The 18,783-nt window shown below is 40.8% G+C and overlaps 1 protein-coding gene across 1 annotated transcript in view; it reads left to right on the top strand.

Annotated features, from left to right (window-relative positions):
- Positions 1 to 1,690: 1,690 nt before the first annotated feature.
- The window catches only part of HTR2C (5-hydroxytryptamine receptor 2C), a gene marked incomplete at its 5' end in the record, with an annotated part of 40,421 nt that continues 23,328 nt past the window's right edge, over positions 1,691 to 18,783 (top strand). The window contains one exon of the mRNA XM_080352523.1: positions 1,691 to 2,075. Within this exon, the coding sequence (XP_080208649.1) occupies positions 1,691 to 2,075 (385 nt within the window). The remainder of the gene's footprint in view (positions 2,076 to 18,783) is intronic.

Here is an 18,783-nt window from a genome sequence, read left to right as displayed (position 1 = left end):
ACATCTAGCTTTTTATCCCTGCATAGTGAATTGCTGTGCTACCTGTGTTGCACAGTGTATTCAAGAGCTAGAATCTGGCTTTTAGTTATTTATTTAACAGTGATGGAACAGCTCTTTTCCTGTGGAGTACACAAAATATTGAGGATATCCTCCAGATAAGTTGCACGTTATTGGTTTTATTCTACTAACTCTTCAACTTCCATAAAGTGTGGGGTTTTTTGTTGTTATTCTACTAACTGCTTTCCTTCTGTGCTTTTAGTCCTGTGCTGTACATGGTCATTAGGATCCTGACTCTGATGCAATGGGATGCAAAGCAAAGCTGCTGCTTTCGTCGGTTGTACAAGATTGGCAGTCAAAACTACAGACTTGTCGAAGAAGTGACTTAGCCAGGATTGGGAATACATGCCCTCAGCTTCAGTGGGTGCAGGGATGTCCCTGAAGTGAAGATTATATTTAATTTGCTGAATTAGGTCAATGCGTGAGGCTAATGGACTCCTTCTCCTTCAGAGGCAGTAGCGTGATGCTCTCTGGCCTGTATTACACGGGTAGTCAGGGGACATAATCTGACTTGCCCTCACTGTCAGCTAATTTGTGGAGAAGTATAAATCATGTGAGATACTCTCAGGAAATCTGTCCTACTTACTGTGTGTGTGTGAGAGTGCTGATACCTGCACATGGTGGGGAATAGTCCTGGGCAGCAGGCTGGGCATGCTAGGCTTACTGGCCCAGCTGCCTGCTGGTGATCAGCGCGGAAGCACAGAGGCACAAAAATAGATTAAGAGGAGCATAAATAACTGCTCAGCTTTTATGAAAGTTTGTCCTTTCTCTTCTCTTAACTCTTTGTTAACTGGTTTTTCAGAGAGATTGATAGTATAACATTGTATAAGTTGCATAATTTATGTTGTGTCTTATCCACCATTTATTTCCCACTAAAAAATGAACCGTAGTCTTCATCATTATAGGATAATTAATCATTAACATCTGAGGAGTTTTACAACACCTGTGCTTTATCTCAGAATATGCAAAATAAATCTAAATACTTCCATTTAAGGTGGTGGTTTACACCGTGCTCTGGCTGCTGGATTGGTTGGAATTTCATTCGATTACTTTTTTACACAGCAGCAGAGCATCTGTGAAGTGGCTATCAATTGAAACATATTTTGCTCTCCAGACTTGCTGTTGCAGTTTTCACAAAACATTTAATTAGTGATAATCAGCTTTTAACCAGCCAGAGCACACTGATGTGATTCTCTCCCTCTCTCCCCCATAATTGTAGACATAGTCTGTACCCATAAGATAAATTACTTGCTGTCTGGAGAACATCCTAGCCAGCAGGAAGAGAGACAGTAAGAATGTCATTTGTATGGGGATAAAGAAGGTGTTGTATATACTGTGATTTCAGTGAAGAATATACTTTTCCTTTCCTTTTCAGAATGGTGGACCTGGAAACCAGCTGGAGATTGCAAGGTCTCCTTTCACTCAAGGTTGTTGGTCAGTGGTCAGCTTCCACCACACCCAAGGAAACTAGAAGAGCTTCATGCTAACTTCTGTAAGGTTTGTTTCGCTATGGAAGATCAAATTTTTTTCTGGCTCAGGTTTTGTGAAGTTCGGCATCTGCCTTGGACTCACAGTTTGGAAAAGGGATCATCTCTGAGGCACGGCTAAGAGACAGAAAAACAAGTCCTAGACAATGAGCACTTTAAGTGCCACTGGAATATTACTCAGCTTAACGACGGTGTCTGTTACGCTGGATTTTAGTTTGCATGGTGGTCTGATGGCTTGGTCCTTAAGCAGCAATTTGACTCTGAATCAGAGTTTGCCTACGTCTGATCCTCTTAATGCCTCTGAGAAGGGTGAAGTCTCTCGGATGTCCGTGAGGGAGAAGAACTGGCCAGCCCTCCTGATCTTGGTCGTCATCCTGCTGACTATTGGGGGGAACATATTGGTAATTATGGCTGTGTCCTTGGAGAAGAAGTTGCAGAATGCCACAAACTTCTTCCTGATGTCTTTGGCAGTGGCAGACATGCTGGTGGGTATCCTGGTCATGCCCGTGTCGCTCATTACAGTCCTGTACGGTAAGTGGCTTCCCTCCTTGTTTGACTATATATGTTTTTGCAGGGAATCCCTCGAGGCTGCAGCGATCTGCTTTGCCCAGTTTTTCATGTGTTGGGAGCTTGGGGATTATCAGTGTGGACTTGGCCATGGGTCTGTGCTGAGTTCAATGCTCTGCTGGGTGAGGGTGATGCTCTGCTGGGAGCAGAGCTTGTTTGCATGCTGCCAGGAACAACTCGTGAATGGTGTTGGCCTTGGGGTTATTTGTTTGTTTGTTTATTTATTTATGTATTACCACCCAGAGAAACTGCAACCATGAGTCAGCTTTTTGCCTTTTGGTTGAACTGCCCCAAAATTGATTAGGGAAAAACCAAGGAATATGTTTGGGACTGATCCAGCTCTAAGCAAGGTCAGAATCCATCCTTGAGCTCCCACTGATATAGTGGGATTTTAGCAAAAATGTAGTTAAGAAAGGAAGTTTGCACTGGTAGATTTGGTATCCAAATAAAAGCCTTCACTCTTGGCATTTATACCTGAGCTTGCCTATGCCTTTCAGGGGGTCACTTTGCCTTTCTGTGCCTCAGTTTCCCTATCTCTAACCTGAGAAAATGTCATCTGCTTTAAAACACACTGAGATCTGCATGTCTGGGTGTCAGCATTTATTGCTCCTAAACCATATTAGGGTTGGTGTGTTTGCACTGTAGTGGGGCACGACTCCTGCGCTCGAGTGTAGAATCACTGTTAGCACTTCAAAGGAGTAAAATATCAAACACATCCAACTTTTTCATCTGTCTGAGACACCAAATACAGGGGTTTTCTTCAGCATGGTGCTAGGGCTCTCCATCCCTAGATATTACAAAGGGGTATTGTGTTCACCTCTGTATCTCTGATCATACTGTGTGTATACTCACATATCAATATAATATGTGTGAGTTTAATAGGTAACAATCATTTTGGAAGTCTGTTTTCCGAGTTTCTTTGAAAAGTATTTTAATATTGATATTTCTTGGAAACAAATAATGTTGTTTACTTAGAGATTTGATTAGAAATTGGTTTACTGTCCTATAAAGTAAAATGTGGGGTTATTTATGTGACTTCTTCGCTTGCCCAAATGATTAAGTCAGACAGAGATTCATTTCTAAAACACATTGATCAAACATACATAATTCTAAAGCTTATATGACTTGTCTACAGTGAGTTAAATCAATATGTGATTTAGGTACAGACCTAGCCATGGAGATCTTATGCATAAAGCTTTGTATTTTGGACTGTCAGAATAGTTTTGTCTCTAAATCTTCTATGTATTACAACACGTGTATTTTATTTTTAGCATTTTACTCTGGTTCCCTGGAGCTTGAAAGGGAGCATATAAATTCTGAATGGTTTGATTGACCTGCACTTGCGTAAATTCTGGATTACCCAGTGATTCTAAAAAGGTGAATTTATGGAAGTGATCTTCCTACATACATACTTTCTGAGTCTTTGGAATCTAATGGAAATGGATTTTCTGTTCTGTCTAGAAAATGATTACTTAAGGTCGTTTAAAGGTGTAAACCATGCTGCGTATTCAGAGGCACATAAATATCATTGCTCTGAAGAGGAATTGTAATTATTCCTCTTTTCTACCAGAGAACCAGTATTAGCTGTTGATGGCACCAGCACCTCTCCACAGGCAAAAGGCACTAAATAGAATTACTGGTTTTTTTGGCAAACATTATAATTTTATAACAGGCATGGAAATCTTCTGGAAATGCTGTGAGAAATGAGAATAGCTGCTGTTATTTCAGGGGTGGCTGGAGCCATGCTGGGTGCTGGCACTGCTCCCTTGGGCCAGCTCGGTGGTTCTTGCTGGGCTGGACCAAAGCAGGCATGTTGCCTTCAGACTTTGTGAGGGGAGGAGGAAAAGCTACATTTGGGGAAAACAGGCTCAGAGGAACATGTGGACTGATTTGAATAGGACTCCTGTGAATTCACTTTTCTGTGTTATTTAAGCTACTAACTGTGGAAGGAAGCAACCAGGGCTCCAACAGCAAGTGGAGAAGGCTGCCAGAAGGAGTAGAGAAAGGCTGTCTCCTCTCCCAAGTGATTATTTGCTAATTCATGCTGAGAATATACACTTGGTTTGATACTCAGAAGCTAAAGGGTTAACTAAGGGTCAGCTAAAGGCTGACTGGTTATGTCTGATACAGGACCAAAGGAAAAAGACTGAGATTGTGTCAAGGGTGTTGGTCCTCTTCAAATTCACTATACCATGTGGATGCCTTTTTCTGGGCATCTAGAAAAATGATTTAGGATATAAAACTAGCATGGCGTGTCAACAACCTCAGCATTTGGTGGTTCATGTAAATAAAACATGCATGCAAGAGCACAGAGAAAAAGCAGGTTAAACCTGTCACTCATTATTACACACAACTTTGACCAAATACAGCCATGTCTTTCTCAGATTCACATGTGCTGGAGTTATCATGCTTTTTGGAGTCCAACACCTGTTTTAGCTTTGGCAGGGAGGGGGGACAGGTATCTTGTATATTATACTCAGCTTGGTGGACCAGTTCTTACGGCAACATGAGACAGCAGCTGTGGAAAGGCTCTTGGCAGAGTCACAACATTAACAAATGCTGATATAAGTGACAGCCTCCAGAGATCCATCACTTCTGTCCAAGACTGTTTTATCTGGTGTCATGAGTAACATCTCTGCACCATTGCACACACTGATTTTTGAGGACAAAATCTGGCCTCTTGTGTAACATGGAATTTCTTGGCTTAGTTTTCTTTGAGATCTAGTTTTTGAAAAAATGGTATTTCTTACAGCAGCCTGCAAACACTCTGGATGCCACAGTGGCCAGTAGGACAGTGGACTTTATCTTGTTTTCCAAGAGCTAGAGGTCAGGAAATCCAAATATATACAAGTGCTTTAGTAGGTTTTATATTCTGTTTGACATGGTAGCACACAAATCAGTATCGGTGATTGAGGGGGCAAACATTAACACATCACCAGGACTGCTCTGATAATAATTGGGATTTATAGCCATGGACTGATCAAGAGAGAGGGTTAATGCTTGGAGACATAATTGTGAATGTTGAGTCATTTTTACTCTGTGTATTTTACCCTGGGCATTCTATATAGTCTACATCTTTTGACACTGAGTGCTTTCAAAAATTGCCACATGCAGTAGAAAGAAATTTATGCAGCACATCTCTTCCAGATTTGTAGAAGTCACTTTTAATGTATGTAAACAGAAAGGAGCCTTAAAAAATACATATAATAAATAGAAGAGTGATGAAGTAGTTTCCACATCAGCTCTCTCAGCCCCAATGATAAATTCTAGTTTGCAGAGTAGGTTCATTTCCTTTTTACTTTTCAGCTAATGAGGTACATGAAGTAGATTTCACTTCAAGCATAGCCAGAAGATTGAATAGACACCCTCCACAAAGACTTTGAGTTTTCAATGGTTTTCTTTACTTAATTAAAAGAAGGAAAAAACAAGCTGTCAGTTAATTCAAGAATCTTATTACAAAGGAAGGGATGTCAGGATGCATCATGCTAGATTCTTCACCAGTTACTCAGTGCTCTGACATATTTATCAATTAGTCTTTCTTAAATGTCTTGAATTAATCGATGAGTGCATTTGACAACTTAGAACATTTTCCATGGCATGCAGTTCCTAAAGAACTAAACAAATTAGTATGCTAATTAATAAGCATGTATTGGGGGGAGTAAATTAGAAATTAACACCATGTTTAATCTCAATGGAGAAACTTCTGATTAATTAAAAACACTAGTGTGGTAGGGCATAGGATATTCTGCTTGTAATGAGGCTTCTGACAACTCATGGAGATTGTCTCCTCACCTCGGAACATTTTAGGGACAAGCAGTGGTGGGTCTGCATCATGTCTACTGTTCATGGGCAAGAGAGGGCTGCTCGTTGTCTAGTAGGAGTAGTGAAGGAATTGAAAGAGAATCTCATTGGCTCATCTGAGTAGAAATTACAGGAGGTAATTATTAAACTTTCTCCATTCTAATGAAACAGGCTCACAGCTGCTAACAAGTTGCCAGAGTGTGGCCAAAAGGGGGCCAGCACACCCGTCTGTGATTCCAGGTGCCCAGGCTTTTCTTTTCTCTTTCAGTTTCAAAACTCACTGTAATGCTGGCAGCGCAACACAGCTTTCAGGAAGGCTGGTATTAGATTCAATATCCATTTAGCCCCAACTGCTGGAGCAGCTTTGCATCCAGATTATTGTTATTATTGATAATTATCATCATTATTAGGTGGTGACAGAGATGTGCTGAGCACTTGCAACAGACTTTGCTGTTTATTCCCCTCACAGAGGGAAGAGGGGGAGCAGAAAGAGCTGTCAGTCAAACAGCCTGGTCTGCAGTCTTATTTCCCAAGACCCTGCTTTGCCTTTCTGGGGTGGTACTTGATATCAGCCGTGAATATCATGTAGAGAGACCTGATCAGGCGAGACAAGGGCAAAGTGTTGTTGAATAAGTTCCTGGGTTCAGTCAGTATCTGAAAGGGCAGATGGAGGGTGCATGGGGTGTTTGTAACGCAGATCTCCTCAGCGGTGCCAGGGCATGCTGCACACCTTGATAATGCCAGGTATTTTCTGAAGCTGCAGTGAGAATGGGCCATCTGCTCTGTCATATTTTTATTTTATTTTATTTTATTTTATTTTATTTTATTTTATTTTTTATTTTATTTTATTTTATTTTATTTTATTTTATTTTATTTTTTCCCTTGCTGATTCCTAGCAATGGCTTTTGAGGTACAGGTTGGCATTTACTGCCGCCAACCAGCCAACCTGTGCCCAAATGCCACGTAGCAAGGATGCAAGGAGTTAAATACAATTGTTGTTTTGGTCTTTCATTCTAAACAAAACAAAACAAAACAAAAAAAAAAAAAAAAGAAAAAACAGATGAAACAAGAAATGATAGTGGATTTTCCTTAACTTTTTTAGAGTGTTCATGATTGTGAATTAAATGACTGCAGTTGTGTCTATGTGTAAGTGACTGTGTCAGTATACCCAGATTAATTAACAGTCTTCCCCTTCTGACAAACTCCTGGCTTAGTCTTTAGCTAATAATTTTCTAATCTAGTCATTGGCTTATGACCGACATAGCGAATTGGTTAGGTCACCTTGCATAATTTTAACGTAAGTTGTCCTTAAATTCCATCAATGGTCTGAAAAAATGGTAAACCCAAAAACTGGCAGTGGACATTTTGTCCTGACCCATCACCCATTGCACTGCTTTGGTGTTGTCCTCTCTGTGCCATATTAACCTGGGTGCCTCCCTGTGCCACAGCAGCATCGTCCCACTGCTTTTGCGCTGCTGGGTATGAATTTGCACACCTCAGGGAGGACTGAGGTGGGAGGTCCCTTTCCTCCCCTTGCTGGTTTAACTTCTGTGTTACTGCCACTAGTGACGGCTACTCCATGCTCAGCTCTGCTAGTGATGGGATCAGCTGAAATTTTTAGGTGTTCTGGGATTTTGGGAGCCCTCCCAGTCTGGCTGATGGGCAGAGCTGGTGTCATGGCAATGGAGAGCAGAAACACCATGTTCAGAAAATGAGTGAAAACAAGGACAGTATCCACCAAGGCTTTGTCCCTAGAGAGCACTGGCAGCATCTCTGGCACAATGGAAGGTTGAGGAGCTCTTTTAACATGAATATTTATCAGATTTAGCATTTGGACCCTCCTCAGGCTACATAAATACTAATTGCATCTCTCAGTACTGTAGTGAAGCTTTAAATATTTATATGATTGATATTAAGTATTAACACGATTACTGTCAGGAGAAAGGTGAAATCTCACTTTGTTAGAATATTGCCCTTACAAATGATGCCAGAGTTAAAACACCTTCACTTGAAACGAACCAGTATGGAGCAATATCCATTCCCATATGTGTATTGCCTCTAATCAGTGAGCTGGGATGGTGCAGAGTGAAGGAGGAGAGGGAAAACAAGTTTTTTATGGCTTATAGCCAGGATCCTTGGAGAACAGCTGAAAGTGAAGAGAAAGCAAAGCCGGAGACTGGCATAAGAACAGCAAAGGCAAACGCCTACAGCAAAGCCCTGGGGGTGAGGGTAAAGCCATGGGCTGCCAGCCCAGCCAGGGTGCGAGCCAGTGCCAGCTGAACCTCCCAGAGCCTTATGAACACCCACCTCTGCCTTGAGAAAATTGTGTTTTGTCAGCTGTTCAGGTGCGTTTATAAGAAAATTATTTTTAGGCATGTGGATGGGCTTTAGTCCCCTGATCTCCAGAAGTAAATGTCTTTGTTCTGAATACACACACTGACGTTTTGCACAGGTGATGCTGAGAGCGGGATCTGCTCCGTGTGGGGCAAGAGTACTCTGAAGATGGTCCAGGAACTGTGGGGATGGCTGCAGATGTGGGAGGAGGTGCTGGCAAGATGCACCTCCCTTCAGAAGAAACAACAGTGAGAGTGGAAATTATTTAAAATCTCTGAAAAAAAGCCAAACTAAATAGCTACAGGTACCCTAAGCCTAGTACCAGGTGCAATGAAGAAAAAAAGGAAATTGCAAAATATAAATGGTTGCTGTTATCTAAAATATAGGTTAATCTCTTAATGAATGGAAAACCCTGTAGAATGAGTCTGGAGTATAGCTGCCAGACCAAATCAGAATAGAGGTCCAACTAGACTAATATTCTGTCTCTGATGAGCCCGAGCAAAGCAATGAATTTTCCTGTGCCAGACTGTTACAGAAAAGGCTTCTCAAAGGAGATGTTTCCTCCTAGACTATATTGCCTGGTGTTTGACTTGTGCCCTGTATTACGAGAATTATATTCCCTGTTACCTGTGTGTCTCAAGGTTTTGTTTGGCGCTTTGTGATATGATATTCAGGTTCCTAGAAATGGTCAATCATTTAAAAACTCCTGCCAAGTCATGGCCTTAGCAGCATCTTGACTAAACCAAATTCCAGGTGGCAGCTGCACTATTTTCAGAAATTATTTTTTATGCACGTTAATTTTAAGTGCATGATTTTTCTGTTTGCACTGAGTAACCACTACAATTTATTCTTCTGCTAGAGCGTGAGTGAATGGAAACACCGAGGCTGCTTGCACTATCTACTGCTGCTTGCACTATCTACTACGACACAATCTCAGAGATGGTTTTTTCTTTCTCTCCGATTACACCTTGCACCTGGGATGTGTGCAATGTAATTTATATCCAACAGCATGAATTAGTTTGTTGTCTTTTGCCATCAGTGAAACCCATTGGCTGCCATGCTATGTGTTCATCCAGCAGCATTTATTCCCTTTTGAAGTCCTCACAGCTTTCTTACAACCTCAGCTAACCTAAATAACTCTGTGAAACCTAACACCACCCTTCCTCATTGTTCACCCTCTTTCCAGTTTATTAAATACATAGAAAACTTTATTTCAGATATTGAGTATCCCGCTACTGAGTCTTCTCCACATGAACCACTGCCTGTTTACCTAATGTGACAAATGGGATTAAGTTGTGGCACATCTGTGTTGCTGTTGGGAAAGGAAGCTCTGTACTGTCTGCCCTGAATCCATGTAAAAGCTTTTCTTCTATTACCCGGGGTTTAAATTGTGCTTAGAGTGAGGAGAGGGGGCAGAATGCCAGGTAGCCTCTTGGATACTCTCTGTATCCTGTTGAATGCAGGACCCTGTTTTAAAATATTTTGAGACAGCTAAATGTTAACTTGCAGGAATCTCCAGAGCCTCTGAAAATATTGCACCCTATGATGACACCCTGCTTGGTCATGTTTGGAAATTCTGTTAGAACCTACAGAGCTTTAGCCTGTGTTGGTGGAGAACTGATGGCTTCTGGTCAAGTGAGAGGTAAAGGGTGAAGATCTGAAATCAGCGCTAGAGAGGGTGACTGCTGGCAAGAAGGGGGTGTGATGCTACGTGCCCTTTCTCAGCAGTGATTAAATTTGGTCACGTGTATTAGCATCAACCTCTTTGAGTAGAAACCTTTAGCTATTAATTATACTAAAAGCCGGCTTTGCTCCATACACATAAATTTCTTTTTAGTTTCACTTTTGATCTCATCTGAGATTACCCATACCTCGTGTTTTTTATTTTTATGTTGTTTATTCTATCTTTTGGTGAAATTTTTAATGTCAGGCTTTGCACAACGAAGACTGTAAGCCAGATTAGTTGGGAAAGTGTCATCATCTGCGCAGTGCAAAGCACTTTGAAATAAAGACCATAGTGCTCTGTGGTACTTCGGAGTCATCTTTTTGCTAGACTTAGTAAGGCAGAATTGTTTTTAAAAATTGTCACAGAATTTAACTTATTCTAGCCTTTTGTTATTCTTTCTCATTATTTTGACATGTCTTTTTATTGATGTCTTGTCTGAAAATCTTATCAAGGTTTTTGTATTCTTTTGTTATAAGAGATGAGAAATCAGATATGGTATTTGCAGAATGGCACCAATGTGAGCTGGATACAGTCATTTGGACTTTTTTGTTTGCCTAATTGATGAAATTCCACTTGTTCATCCAAGGAGCCACCCCATCCCCAGGACGGGCAGGTGGTGAATGCATGACTCCAGTTCAATATTCTCCATTGAGAAAATACTTTATAGCAAATTAGCATGAATGCTGTATCTATCTTTTTGTGTCTTTCATTTTCACAATAAATCTTATAGAAAAAACTGTTGGACACTCTTCTGGAAGGCATGTTGCAGTCTGGCAATAGCTATGCAAAAAAATTTTTTAATTATTATTATTAAAAAAAAAAAAAAAAAAAAAAAAAAGGTTTAGCCCTTGCTGAAGATGAGCTTGAGGTCTTTGATTTTTTTTGTTGTCTTCCTTGCCAAAAGGTCATGTAACAATACAAAGACCATTAAGAATATTGGGTGGACCAGGAATGTAAAAGAAGAACAACTGATGTCAAACTATGGATGCAGTTAAGTGACAAAAGGTGTTTATGTGGGCACAGCTTTCCCCAACAGAGAGACACAGGGCTCAAACTTGTTTTTATTTTCAAGAAACAACCTGTTGCCGGTAATATCAGTACTGCTTGTTCCCATTATCTGGGAACGTTGATTTGACTGAAGTGGTTTCTTTATACGCTCCTTTCTAAGCCCCCTAGAAATTTAAGTCCTTATTAACCATGAGCAAGAGAAAGATCAAAAATGAGCAGTCCATAAAACAGAGAAGGGTTGTTTCCACCTCTTCCATGATGTGCTGCTGCCATGCTATGTCTAGCAAGACACAGCACTGATGGTGAGCTGCTGGTCTAGGAAGGAAACAGTGAAAAGGACAAGCTTCTATCTTGGCTTGCTTTCTGCTGAGTTTCTGCTTTTGAAACAATGCATGGAGCTCAGCTTCAAGGCTTGCAAGCAAGAGAACAATCCATAAATAAATCTTATAAATTCAAGGAAGCAAGTTGGGGAAGTCTCTGCTGCCTACAGAAAGACTGTTGTCAATTAGGAGGTTTATTTTAATTTTGTTAAAGCATTACTTTGAGTTGGATCTAACTTCTGAACAGGGTCTCAGCCTAAAGGTGGGTAGAGCAAGAAGTGCTACAGAGTGCACTTAGTACCTACGGAGAGTCGTTTTGCATCACTTCTAACATCTGCAGGACCTGTCTGTCTTCTAGTAGATAAAATTATAAGTGTTCAGTGTTTGACCTGCCATAATTTGTTTAGGCAGATGGTAATGTCCTTTATCAGTAACTGAGCTGGTTTTTTTCTGTGTATGCTGCAGCTGCATGGGCAGATTTAGAAAGCTTGTCACTTTTAATATAAGAGGAACTGGCCCTATAAAAATTCAGATTTTAGTAAAACCTTGGCTTGCATTGTAAATTCCTCCAAAAAATTCCGTGAGACCCACTGTAAATCTTCTGTATGGAAGTTCTTTTCTCTCCCTCAGGACAAATCTGTCCCTTCTTCAGCAGGTCTCTGCAGCAACAGCAGCTGGTAAATTTGCAGCATTATTGTAGGAAGGGGGATGTGACAGCCAGGAACATATTTCAGAATATTGAGAGGGAGAGGAGCAGGCAGGGCTTGCTGGTAGTGCACCCCAGGTATTGTCTGAATTGTACTCTTGGAGATCCTGTGCCTCACAAGAAAGGATCACAGGCAGCTCCTTGTGTCAGCGATTCCCTTTGTGTTTGTCTCACCCATGTGAGAGCTCATAGCCACACCAAGCCCCCGTCCAGACCATGGTCTTTACTGTGGGCAAAGTGTAGGGGCCAAAGTCAGAACAATACTGTGGGGCAACAACATACAGCTGCAACCATCTCTAACTATCACCCAGCCTCCCTGATGTTTTGATATCCATCTCAACTGCACTGCCATCTGCTACCTGATGTAGGACAAGTGAACTGAGTGTTAACTGGCTATAACAAATGCACGAGTATCCCTCCTGTGCTCGGCAAGGTTCCACTGACTTCAGATACTGCTTTGCACTTTCCTTCTGAAAATGAATGCTGTTATTCTTCGCTACACACTCTGGAAGAAAATGCTTTACTCAGTGAAGGTCCCTCTCTCCTTTAGCTGCTCTGCTATAGCTCATGAGATCCTGGACTCCATTGTGCTACACACCACTTGATACCTTGTGTTGCAGAAAAGTGGGGAGCAAGGACCTCTTCAGCCACTGCTCTGGAGACACATAGCACCCTGAGGGAGTGTGCCATGGTAAATAAAACCGCTCAGAGTGCTTCTGTCTAATTACATTTTTTATTAAAATATGGTGTGTTGCCAAAACTGAAAACTGTATGGTAGTTTACCCATGTCTGCAGCACTTCTCCTGGGAAGCTGAAAGAGGCATGGGTTTATTCTTCTTGTTGGTGAAGTATTTTTGCAGCATGTGGGAGTCCAAGTCCCCATTCTGCCAGTTTCATTATGATCTGTTGCGAAGAATTAAAAATTCACCCAGTAACATAATAATCACTAGGGCATATTGAACTATATTTCAAGCTGTAAAGTAGAACTTGTGTCTTGAAAATTGAAAATGTGTATTTTTTTAACATAACTTTATTGTTGCAAATATCTTCAAAAGTTCTTGTTTTTATTCAAATGCTGAATGAAAACACTTCCAACCCTGTAACGCTGCTTGGAAACTCTAATGCTGTCCTTCAGCGTGCTCAAACAGCAGAAGCCACTCCAGCGCCACGAAGCTGTGAGGTCCAGTCTGTGATTTGCAAGCATCTGCTGTGAAGTCAGCAGCTCCCTGGAGCCTGTGGGACACAGGAGCTGCTTTCTGTGGTCCACAAACAACTTTATCCAAGGAAGGAGCTCAACGCGTTCATCTCTCACAGCGATGGAGACAGTTCTGCTTTAACTCCTGGGATGCAGCAGCTGTTCCCCACAAGCTTCTTGCCCATCACCTCAGCATTCCTTGGGTTCACTTGCGTGTGGCAAGTCTTGTCTTTTTTTCCAGGAGGAGAGCAGAGGACTCCTTGCCTTAGGTATCTAATCTTGCTTCCTGTGCACTGGATGATGTACCAAAGGGTTTGTTGTTGCAAAGAGGATTTTCCCCAGAGTAAACCAACATTGGCCTTAAGAGAGAGTTTGAATGGCACCTTTCTTACCTGCTGTGGACAGGGCCTGACAGTTTTGTGCCAGGTCTTTATGACTCATTTGAGCTCAGCTATAAGTCACGTTGTGGAGCATCAGTTTATGGGACTCCGAAGACCAACTTCTGCTGTCAGATACAGAGGCAGAACTATTACGATTTAATTTTTTACCACCTGCCTCTTTCTTGTTATTTCTTTTATTTCTGTTATTTCTTTACTCTGTGCTGCCTGTATATCACCTAACCCCAGCTCCAGGCTACTTCTCAGTGTAGGCAGAGGTATTCTTTATTACCCCACCGTGTTCTTTTCCATTGACAAGAGGATCCTGTCCTGTCCTGTTTTTCCCCCTGTGCTTAAAGGTGGACCTAAGGGATGCACCAGGGGAGATACTGACCGTGCTAAAGTCAGTAGAAACATTGTCAGCAAGTTCAGAGGCATTCGGGCTTTTGCCAGAGCATTTCTCTGCTTCTTCCAGCCTTCTTTTCACTCCTCCTGCCTGGTCATGACTGTAGCTCTTGGCACGACTGTGGCAGTATCCTTCATCTAGAAGGAGCAACATGATCCAAAAAGAAAAATTAAATCACAAAGAGATTCCAAGGAGAGTTTCCTGATCCCACAGGAATACTGGAGTGACAAGGACTTTTTGACTTGTAGTGTCCTGTTGCTTGCTAACAAGTAACAGCAAGACACTCAGCTACTGCAGTCACATCTTACATCTTCCAGAGCCTGTTTCCTTCCAGCTCTGCCTGCTGGTTGGGTGATGAAGACAGGATCTGTATGTGTCAGTGTGTAACAACAGCCATGACAAATCTCTGAGCACCTTATTACCAAATCAAAAATTCATCTCTTTGCCAACCTCAGCTTTCTTGCAAAAAGCAGTTTTTAAATAGAAAATCCAAACGCTGCAGTGTGAAAAAAAGCAGAGCCTCCATGTACCTTTGTACTTTGTAAGAAGTAAATGTGCTTTGCAACTTTCCTTCTGAAGTCAGTAAACTGGGCTGCTCCCCTTTGCAGCTTTATCCAGGGGAACCTGTTATCATTATTTCCTCTCTCACAGCTCCATTAGGACACAAGAAGTCATCACTAGGTCAGTTAGGCACATCATCTCTAAACCATTTAAGGCTGTGATCTGAAATAAAGCCAGAAGCTAATTGATAATGAGAGTGGGTTGCAGAGCAGGTTTCTGTAACAAAACCTCAGTGGACACTTGCTCAGTGGAGGCAGGTTTTTTTGCATCACTTGCAGCTCCACAGCTCAGCTTGAGACATGGTGTCACCCTAGAACACACCATGACAACAATCCTACGTAAACACTAACTGTAAAATGTGACCCGGGCATCTCAGTGAGGATGTTTCTTTGGATACAGCCTCTATACATGGCAGAAAAGACTGGCAGTGTCCACCTTTGTCCTCTGCCCAAGTTCCTGAGAAGTGAAGAGAAATGTTAAAACACTCTAGATTATTTCAGTGGATTAACTGTTTCATTAGTTGAACATATGGCCTAAAAGTTTTCTAATTTACCCACAGTGTGTATGCTGTATCCAATCAGGGAGCTGTTTTTCATATTTTAGATACTAAATTGGACAGGCATGTCTTGCCTGTCCAGTGATGTTGAGAATTGCCCATCCAAACTAAACCTTTTATTTTCAAGTATAATCCAGACTGATTTTGAATGGCACACATTTAAATGCCGTTATTTAATGCAAATAAAGGTTTAGATCAAATTATATTTTTATCTCATCCTTTTGCTAAAAATCTTCGGAAGATGCAATGAGTTTTAAAATTCACAGGAATGTAAAGCCTCAGAAACCTGGAGTGTGTATAGCTACATTTTTGTTTTACAGTACTGTTGTCAATTTAAATACAGCAGCAGTTTTAATGCTGTCAGTGCAATCTCCTCATGTCAAATTTCCTTCTAGATCAGTGAAACTAAATGTACTTTAAAATGCATGAATCTTTGTTTACTTTTTTATGACAGTAGCTTGCTAGATCCAGTAGGAGCTTTGTGTGTTGCCTCATTGTAATTAACTGTTATGAGTTTAGTTGAAAAGAAATATAAACTCACATAGTTTGTAACAAACCAGGAATTAATACAAGACAATGAGAAATGCAGAATTGTTATAAATAAAAACCCTATGAGGATAAACTGTTCCATTTGCTGGTTTATGAAGATGTCAGGTAGATCACTGAGATAACAAGTGAAATGAAGACAGCTAATGTGTTTCCCACAGACAGTTTGAGTTTCATCTGAAAGGAAGAACATCATCACTTCTGGGTGCTGGGGCATGTGAGACACGGACAGCCAGAGTGTCCCTTAGGTATGTTTAAGCCCCTATTCTTAACCTCTAATTTTTAAAATAAAAAGATTTAACCAGAATTTCAGACATTTTACCAAGATTGTGTTTATTTTAGTCTGTGCCATTGTACATATGTATTTACCTGTGATATTTCTTACGGGGATTTTATCTTGGATACGGATGCTAGTCCCAACGCCTTTGCAAAACTTGTCTGATTTCAGCTGTAGCTTGGGCCTCCCTCATTCTCACAGTCTATTTGCCACCTGGAGAAAGACCCAGTTAAAATGTGCACCGCCTTTCCAACCACACCACAAAGCCTGATGCTCAAGCAGCATCTGCTCAGTGACCAGGGGAGCTGTCTGAGAGCTGACATTTGCTTTTATTGAGTTCTAGAAACAGTGCAATTTATTTATTTATTTTATTTTATTTTTTTTAAGAAAAAGAAATAGAGAAAAAAAGAGAAAGACAAATAGTAAATTCCGCAGAATAGCAGAGCAGAAAGGATAACAATTCCTCTTAATTTTCACCAAACATTAAATTAATTTAGGAAAGCAGGAAATAAAATACTATTTTAGAAGCATCATATGTGTGACCTGGAGTTAGAAACACAAATGTGACCACAGCAGCCTGATCTGAGCTGTGACAGAGGAATACACCTCAATGGCTTCATCCATTCTGTCCATCCCAGATGACCTGTACTGGTTACTACTTCTCTTTTCTCTTACCCATAAAAGCTCTTGCTTCCCCTGCTAGAAGGTGCCTGAAGCTAAATCTAGCAATGCTTTCATGCACCACATATCTAGGACATACTATCTTATGCTGAGAACTTGCTATCTCTTCTCACTCACCCCAGCAGAGTGAAACTGGGATGAGGAACTAGTTAGTGGCATGTGCTTCTCAGCACTTGCCAATGAACAGTTATCAATTCCAGGAACAGCCCTACTTGCAGTCTGTTGCAAAGATTAACATACGGCTCATTTTCCTGCGCTGGCTGTAGCTGCAGACATTGGAGAACATAAGGGGAAATGCAGATGGACTCCAAGAATGGTCAGGTGTAATTCTGTACTCTGGATGTATAATTGAAACACTCTCATGCTTGTTCTGTTTGGAAATTATGCCCTGCATTCACTTGGGAGGTCTGTTGCTGCATGCAGATGGATGCTTCATGTCAACATTTTGCTATGTGGTATATTTGTGTACATCCTACCTCATTTGTTGCTTTTATTGTGTTATTGGCAGAATTTTGTGACAATAAGAATGATTTCATTTTAGTGTATGGTAACCTTAATATTCTTTATATTATTAACATAACAACATCAGAATTTCTTGCCCAAGGGCTCAACCTGAGTGATCGTGAGATGCCAAGACTTCAAGGAGTAGACTACTGCATTTTTTGAAGAGGTGCATACAATGGGCCAACTCAGCCTTTGAGCTCAAAAGTGTGGAAAAATCAGTGCCATTATGCAGGCCAATGTAGAGAGCTGCTCTACACAAGACAGAAAGAAATACAGAGAAGCAAGTGAAATCTCTGAAAAGCACTTGGATATATTGTAAGACAAATATACCAGTGTGTAATACATCAGATTAAATTATAAATGTTGCCAGGATTGGGTCAATTAACTCATAATTAACTCAAATTTTTCTTCTACTTCCTTTCACATCTGTCTGTTGAATTGATGTCATTAAATTCTACTCAGCAAATTATGATTTTAACATTTCTCCAATTCACATGATATATCCCTTGAAATTCTGTTTCTGGAGCTGTCTATTACTCACTAAAATATGCGCAAATACCCTTGTAGGCTAGTTCACTTCCCTGAGACCCAATGGTAAGAGTAGCACTTCATGTTTTATCAACACATGCTGGGAAAGAGGCTCTGATGTGATTCATCTGCTTGCATGGTAATTAAATGGAAATTACATTGATGTAAGAGGGGCCACATGCCAATTGCTCTGCCTTGCACTTATTTGCACACTGCCTCATTGACGCAGTACAACCCTTTTCTGAATGGGCAACTCACAAGAGAAATGGAATGGATCCTCACTAGCTTTTCTGCCAAAATTGTCATTAAAGATGCTAATGAGATGAGTGGAATTTGTGCACAAGCCTGTCATGGAGTCTAGGCTATGATTACCAATATGTGCTATATCGACATTTTGGATTCAGGCATTAGTTTCAAATATATATTCTGTATTTTCTGATTGTAATAAGTCTTGTTAGAAAACTTTATTATTCCTGCAGGAACTCTGATAAGCATGGTGACAGCAGTAGGTTTAGTGGATGAATCTCTCCTCCAAGATTCTGACTCGGTTCCTAAATGAAAAAGGTTCAGAACTACAAAGTTCAATGAGTAAGGCAGAGATATGAAATATCTAGTTCCTCTATCAACTCTTAGGTATAAGATTTTATGGGCAAGGCAGGATGGTCAATAAAGTTATGTTGATTTTCTGTTATTTTTTGGGTGGTTTGATTTCCATTCCTGTTGACACATTAGCAGCAGGCTCTCTTCTCCAGCTGTGCTAGATTTATCGGGACAGAGCAGTTGTTAGTCTGGCCAATCTGTTTCCACCTTCTGATGTATAAATTTTTTTGCAATGTGTTTATTTTAAGTAAATTTGGGTGTTTTGCTTTTTTTAATGAAAATATATTTCCATCCTCAATCAGAGGCAGCAGCTGTAGAAAAAGGTCTTGGTGTTGTTGAGATATGGAAATTATATCATGGGCTTTTACCATACCAGTTTGGTACCCGCTGGGATGAAGAAGACTGTAAATGCGTGTCTGACACCTATGAATATTGATAGCTGGTTTTAGGAGACAGTGGAGCTCTGTCCTTATGTCTGCATATTTGTTCTGAACGATAACTCCTTCTTTCTCCAATACTTTTGAATTTGTTGGGAAAAATTTTAAA

This window comes from Nesoenas mayeri (assembly GCF_963082525.1).
Source record: "Nesoenas mayeri genome assembly, chromosome: 13".
In the NCBI taxonomy this organism is placed as follows: Eukaryota; Metazoa; Chordata; class Aves; order Columbiformes; family Columbidae; genus Nesoenas; species Nesoenas mayeri.
This window is presented reverse-complemented; position numbering and strand designations above follow the sequence as displayed.